At 36.8% G+C, this 7,110-nt stretch overlaps 1 protein-coding gene across 1 annotated transcript; it reads right to left on the reverse strand.

The window, feature by feature from the left end:
• Nucleotides 1-238: 238 nt before the first annotated feature.
• On the reverse strand, nt 239-6,771 carry LOC138035497 (broad substrate specificity ATP-binding cassette transporter ABCG2-like). The gene is made up of 4 exons (XM_068882166.1): nt 6,682-6,771; nt 2,825-3,128; nt 1,687-1,746; nt 239-378 (listed from the first exon to the last, which is right to left on the reverse strand). Exons 2-4 carry the CDS (start codon nt 3,079-3,081, stop codon nt 255-257), a joined length of 441 nt encoding a protein of 146 aa, XP_068738267.1. The 5' UTR covers nt 3,082-3,128; nt 6,682-6,771; the 3' UTR covers nt 239-254.
• Between the last annotated feature and the right edge of the window lie 339 nt (nt 6,772-7,110).

Raw genomic sequence — 7,110 nt, forward strand, 5'->3', positions numbered from 1 at the left:
CCTCACAAGCATTAAACATTTTGTTACGTCCTCACAACTAAGTCCTCACAAAAAAATTAAAGGTTTTACAACATTTGAAGAGATGTATGAAGAGATGAGACATTAAGCAACAATCGTAGCAAATATTATTTGGATGACTACAAAAGAAGACGTAGTCCCCACAAGGGGGATTGGGAAACATATGGCCCACAAGTAGCCAGGGGCGCGTATGTGTGTGTGTGTGTGTGTGTGTGTGTTTGTCACTTTGGCTTTCTTCAACCAACCTGTACAACATATCCGGTGATACATTTGAAATTCTCTGGTTGCTTTTGTCCATTAACAAGGACTACACCTGACAGATGTTTTCGATCCTTCCGGCCAGCCAAGATGTCCAGAAGCCTGAAATAGCGTGAAGAAGTCAAGTATGTGAAAAACCAGGAAATAAAAAACAAAGATTGAAGACCCCCAGAAAAAGACAGCTGTATACAACAGTAAATAATCGGATACCTGAAATCGAACAGTTACATCAGCCAATCATATTAAGTGCACTCAGCTTAATCCACCAATCACAGAATTTATCACAATAACCATAGCAACAACCACTTAGCCTACCAAACTGGGGATTTTCCAAAATGGACGAATTTGTAACATTAGACAGTGAAAAAGGAATGCACTAATTTTCCTTTCTTGGAAATTGTAATGGTTATGATTAATTGCTAACAGGACTTTGTGTCGTCCAATTCGGTCTGTAATCATACTAGTGATTAAACAAATCGGACTCCCACTACACGGTTGTCCAATTTTGTTAATCACTTGTATGACTACAGACCAAATTGGACTCCACTCAGTCCTGTTACCATTATACACAATAATTAGTGAAAAATAAAGTAGTCAATGCACCAATACAATTTGAGAAAATTGTAATGGTTATGATTAATAGCAAAACATTGTTGGTTACAAAGGGCAGCTGTGAGTCATTTTCATGTGAAATACTGCAGGGTCCTTATTGTTCACACAACCATGGCTGGAATGTGAAAGACAAAGACCAAATACAATGACACCATTAAAGAAAGCAAAAAGTCTAACTAACAAGCAAAATACTCCATTTCTGTTGTTTGCAGTTGACCGTAAGTAATTCCTGAAGAATTATCCAAAGGTCTACTACACCAATGTGGTAAACACAGAACAAAAACAATTAAGACCTTTTAGACAATTTTCCATAAATGATTTACTTTACTGTCCACTGCAAACAAAAGAAATGCTGTGTTTTCTCGTCACAGTTTTACATTTACTTGTTTCTTGAAGTCTCTGTTTGTAACAATCTGGCCTAGGGGTGTGTGAAATGAGGACTCTGTGATAATTCACCAGAAACGACTCAACAATCATCAAAATCATGTTTATCCCATTTACTGTTTGATGTGTTATTTACTTTTAGGAGGTGGGAGGAAGTCCTTAGTTTTTGGGGTCTTTGATCATTGATGGAGAAGTCTTAAGATTTTTCATTATGCAAATTAAAAAGATCTCAACATCCTTCATCACTGATCCCTTTTAGCTCATCAAATTCCCTCACCACAGGGGTACCTTATCAAGAAACCATATTGCTCCTTAAAAAGGGTCTCAGAGTAAAGGGAAAAATAAAAAGGATGAAGATAGGACATTTGTTGAAAAATAGGAAGAAAATTTGATATCCTATTATATTATACATACGTTGTCTTTCCACTTCCTGTTGGTCCAAGTATTGCATTTAATCCAGGTTGCACAAGGCCACTTAAATCATGAAATACAGAAATAATTTAAATTATATTAATACTGGTAACCCCTACATCCACTCAAAAACTATGTTGCCTCTAACCCATTGACTCCTTGGAGTGAGACTTAATAGATTTTACAAATTTCTAGTCTCTAAAGAAACTGTGGTGCTGCGTCGGTGGGAGAGTCAAACAGAAAAATTTGGTTTGATCAAACGTGTTGATAAAGGTCGAATTAGTATTATTACCACCATGAATGATTTGGAAAGCTGACATTTCGAGCGTTAACCCTTCGTCAGAGTGAATAGGGGAATTGATAAAACCAAATTTTCATTTATTTAATAGATTTTACTCTGTCTGATACCACACAATTTTACTCGTCAATAGTGGGTGGTTTAGGAGTCAATGGGTTAAAGAATAAAAAACTTTATAAAGAGAAGAGTTGGAGCAAAGGTCAGAGCACTGTCTACAAATGTTGCCTATGTTCAATTCCACTACTCCATGTTGTATGTTTGTTAAATTTGTTTGGGTCTCCACTATGAAAGTATTTGTTTATCGACTACTTTAACTTAACAATGATCTTGCTTGCTTCAATTTAAGAAATCGAAAGTGGTTCAGCGTTGTCTGTACTCTTATCGACAATGATATTCGTCATCACAATGGTCAAAATGTTGTGGACTTACGAGGCACAGCTGAGTGAGTCCAGAACAAATTTTAACTACTGTGATGACAAATATCATTGTCAATAAGAGTACAGACAACGCTGAACCACTTTCGATTTGTTTTTTACCACAATATTCAACGCTAAAGAAAGTTTTTATTTCAGAGCGTGAGCAAAATCATGACACAAAGAAAGAGCAAGCGTTGTCTATAACTTTCTTGCAATATGATTGGTTTATTTCCCAAATGGGCGTTCTTGATTGGCTATTACATTGCGTGACAAATTGATGCGAGCATGACGCGTACAGCATTGTCTAGACTCTTATTGACAACGGTAAATTAACCTATAAGATTGCGAGATTACAAGCAATTGTGGTAAAATCCTTTATTTTCTTCAAAATAACATTCAAATGATGTTACAGTAGCACAACCCTCACCTGAGATTTTTGATAATTTGTCTCTCTTTCTTTATTCCTTTCTCCTTGGTGGTGACTGAGTAACAAATGTTGTGATAGGAGATTACTGTTGTACTTCCAAATTGGTTTGAATCTGTCGAAAATGACCGGCTTAGTGGTGAAGGGCCATTTGGTTTGGTGTCATACACTGGAACATCATGTGTTCTGTGGTTTTCCAAAGTAGGATGTTCTGTTCCTAACAGTGGTGTCTTTTCATTACTTGATATCTCTTGGTCCATCTTATAACACTGTACGCTGCGGAAGTAGTCTGGTATCACTTTAGAATCTAAAATAGATGGGAGACATCAATGTTGCCTTTAAAATCCATTCTCAGGTTGAATCCAGTTTTACCTTGAAAAAGTAGGTTAAATTGGTGATCCTCATTTAACCTACCAAGGTTGAATATGCACTCAGATGAATTGAAGAAACTTTTTTCTGGGGCCTAAATTAAGCCTAGAAGGAAATTAGGGTCAGTTTTGGTTATTATACATGTACGTGGATATCAATTGACTTATTATGCAAAAGTAAAATAATGAAAAGAGGTTGAGCATATTCGTCATTGTAGTGTAGTGGTGAAGACACAGGACTATAGATCTGAAGGGTCTGAAATCGGGAACCAGTAAGTGCATAGTACACTTCTTTGTTCCCTTACTACATTGTAATGTTGAGAGTGAATAAGTAATTGTATGAATAAAGAAACCAATAAGGTGATATGAAACATTAACAAGATGTGTTGAAATGCATAAGACAGAGTTTGAGGGAAGATATCTATAGATGTTTTCTGTCCTTTTTGGGGGGTTCATACATGTAGTTGCTAACTATTCAACCTAAGTAAAATGAAGATCACCAATTTAACCTTGTAGGTGAAAATGGATTCAAACTGAGACCACTGCCACATTAAAGAACTATCAAATTATTATCCTATATAGTTCTCTTTGTAATGACAAGGCCATGTCTCACAGAGAATAAATATGATTCAGCTAAACAAACTGTATCTTGGTGTCACCCCTGCAAAATGCAATGTAAGCCTGACAACCACATTTCTGACTAGACGTCAAAGCCTTATGCTTTCTTTGAAGGAAATTTTAAGAATTAATACATGTAGTTTCACACTAAAGACTTTGCCATACAACACACGTCTCTTCGACATTGACCTCTTTGGTCTGGGACCCAAACCAATATGCCAGACTTACAATGGTTCAGAGAACTGTCTGTGTTCCTCATTTTGAACTAAACTACTAATGGCCGCAAAACACTGGAGTACAATAACTTTCCTTTATCTTCTGCAACACATGGCTGTTACAATGCATACATTGTTTGGCTAGCCTGGATCGGGTTTTAGTTTAAATGGAGGCAAGCATTTCGATACAGTCATTGGATATTACATGGCTGCATAGGAGAGTATCCTTTCCTATATTTGTACATTTTCACAAGTCAAGAGCTACCTTAATATTGGAGAAAAAGTACAACAAGTATCGTAAAAAAGGTTGCTGTTATTCATTGTGGTGAAGTACAATAATAATAAAGTTTTCTCGTTTGTCTTACAATGTGGTCACTTGTGACGTAGATTGCGACGTTTCGACTGCATACTGCTAGTCTTCATCAGGTGATGAGGTCAACTGGTTACGCGTCACCTTTTAAGCAGGATGCTCCACTGTGATTGGTTAATTTTCAGCAGTTGTGATTGGAGTATTTTGATCCTCGCTGTTTTGGTGTGTTGTTCCTTCGGCAGTCTGCTGTCGTACAGTTCTCCTGTGGTTGTGCTTCTTGATCGTGGGCATCCATGCTTCCGGAATTTCTATTCCACTATCCCTGTTGATGTTGTTAGGGTGAAGTCTTATGTGAATTGCCTCTTTGACCCTGTACCAATGAGGATCACGATCAATAAACTCTACTTCATTCCCGCTTTGGAACGAAGTAAAGCGAAGATCAAAATGCACCAATCATAGCTGCTGAAAACCAACCAATCACAGCAGAGCATCCTGCTTAAAAAATGAAGCGTAACCAGTCGACCTCATCGCCTGATGAAGACTAGCAGTATGCAGTCGAAACGTCACGATCTACATCACAAGTGACCACATTGTGAGACAAAAGAGAATACTTTCTTATTATTGTACTCACAATATTTTATTGTAATTTTTTTTTATCTTTAGACCCTGTGTGTACATCTACACCAAGAATGGAAAATTTCTAATCGGAGACTTCTTACTCCAAAACTTTGTTTACTGATTAACTATCTCTGACGACAAGTCTCTCCCCTAGAAGGTACTTGCGGTCTGAGCCTTCATAAAATGTGTCAAGCAAGACAAGATTGAAGTGATTATGCACATGTCTGTGCTCACATTCATATTCGTTTATTAAGTGATACTTCCATCTGCATCTTCCAGGTGGCAGACAGTTAATCTCATTAAATGAATGAAGTTTTTAAGATATTTGATCTTCACCTCTAGAGAGACTTCTCAAAGTTAATTGCATTTCAACATACTCCAATCTAAACATCACTAAATATTTATACCAGTGTAAAACAGGGAGAGCTCACACCCTCATTACCTCACAACAAATTTATGGCTGCATGACTAATTCACTTACTCTTCCTGAATTTCAACATGGATTATTTTTAATTCATAGCAATTGCAAAATGCACTGTCACTTCCAATCTCTACAATTTAAATATAATTCTCCGAGAACAATAAATAATTATTTATTATTCTCATGCAAGGCCTTCTAATAGATTAGCAATCATAATTCACATTTAGTATAAATACACAGGTGATTATACAAAATCACTGAGCCTGAGGCGAATAATTGTTAAATATAATATATACATAACGTTGCAAGGTACACTGCTTTTTTAAGGCAGTGACAGCAATTTATTATAATTACCAGCCGGAAGAATCACTTGATCACGAGCAACATTACTCGTGACATCGTGTGACACATTTAAGAGCACGCTACGTTTTTGCCCTCCATTGCTTGCTTGGCTGTTCAATTCAATTTCAAAGCCTATAACATTTCTTACTGAGCTAAACTGCAGAATACTCGGCACTTATTTGCATAAGAATAGCATGTATTGCCATAAGCCTCGTTCTTCACACGATGTCGCTACAGTATCTAAAAATATTACTGAAATGCCGCGTGGCTTATCACATGATTATGTAATTGACAATTTTCGTCTTACTTTGCAAAACGTGGCGAGAAATATTAGAAACAACAGAAAAACCTGCATGATACTTGTTCTATTTAAAGTCATTCGCATTGATTGTCACAAGCCTTAACTCCACTCGAATTTTGGTTTGTATTTTATTCTTAAGCTACATGAATTGTACATAATTTGGCAGAATATTTATGATTAATGCAAGCTCTAAAACTAGATAAACACGTTTAAAAAGCAGTCACTTCTTTCCTTTCTATCAGTAGGGACATAAATTTAAAGAAATACAAACAATTTTGCAATTTTTTCAAGGGTTTCATACCCCGTTCGGAACGCCTGACGTGGACTGGTCTGTACGTTCAAAGGCTAGATAACTTTATCCTTTGGACAGGTCACTTCCTTAAAATATACTCCACGTTAAACGTTGACCAAGTCTTTGGTACACGTCTTTACTAAGATATGCTTAGAGTGTGTATTTTCGAGATCACGTATGCGAATACTACTATCTCGCACAGATTGAAACTGTCGGAAAGTGACTATATTCGATTCACCGGATTTTAAAGGTCCTCGGGCGTTTGAATCAACTGGGCCCTAAACAAAACTAGGACTGTTGACGAAATGCAAGAATCAAACTTATCCGAAATTATATCGATACATTAAAAATGTACTTTCATCAAGAGAACATTACCTTCACGATGCTTGATGCTTGATAGTAGATGATCCCAATCAGCCTAAATGTTTGGTCACGCTAAGGTCACGCAAATATAGCGTACTCAAGGGGTTTCGACAAAACACTGACCCCCGGTCAACTGACCCCCTTACTGACCCCCCTACTGACCCACTATAAAATCAATGGGAAAATGAATATTGCTTACTTAAGCCTCAACACCCTTTTTAAACGGCATTGTTCAATAGTATTTAAGTCTAAGCACCCACTTTAAAAAGGTTAGTTTTCGATTATTGTTGTGATGGCCGATTACTTCATGTAAGCTAGCCTTTTTAAAATGGGTGCTTAGACTTAAATACTGTTGAACAATGCTGTTTAAAAAGGGTTGTTGAGGCTTAAGTAAGCAGTATTCATTTTCCCATTGATTTTATAGGGGGTCAGTAGGGGGTC

The sequence above is a fragment of the Montipora capricornis genome, unplaced genomic scaffold (genome assembly GCF_036669925.1).
Source record: "Montipora capricornis isolate CH-2021 unplaced genomic scaffold, ASM3666992v2 scaffold_415, whole genome shotgun sequence".
Lineage (NCBI taxonomy): Eukaryota > Metazoa > Cnidaria > Anthozoa > Scleractinia > Acroporidae > Montipora > Montipora capricornis.

Coding starts and splice junctions, on each gene's coding strand:
- LOC138035497 (XM_068882166.1), bottom strand. CDS start 3,081: ATGGACCAAGAGATATCAAGTAATGAAAAGACACCACTGTTAGGAACA. Junction 1,747..2,824: donor CAAATTATCAAAAATCTCAG/GTGAGGGTTGTG, acceptor TCATGATTTAAG/TGGCCTTGTGCAACCTGGAT. Junction 379..1,686: donor ACAGGAAGTGGAAAGACAAC/GTATGTATAATA, acceptor ACGCTATTTCAG/GCTTCTGGACATCTTGGCTG.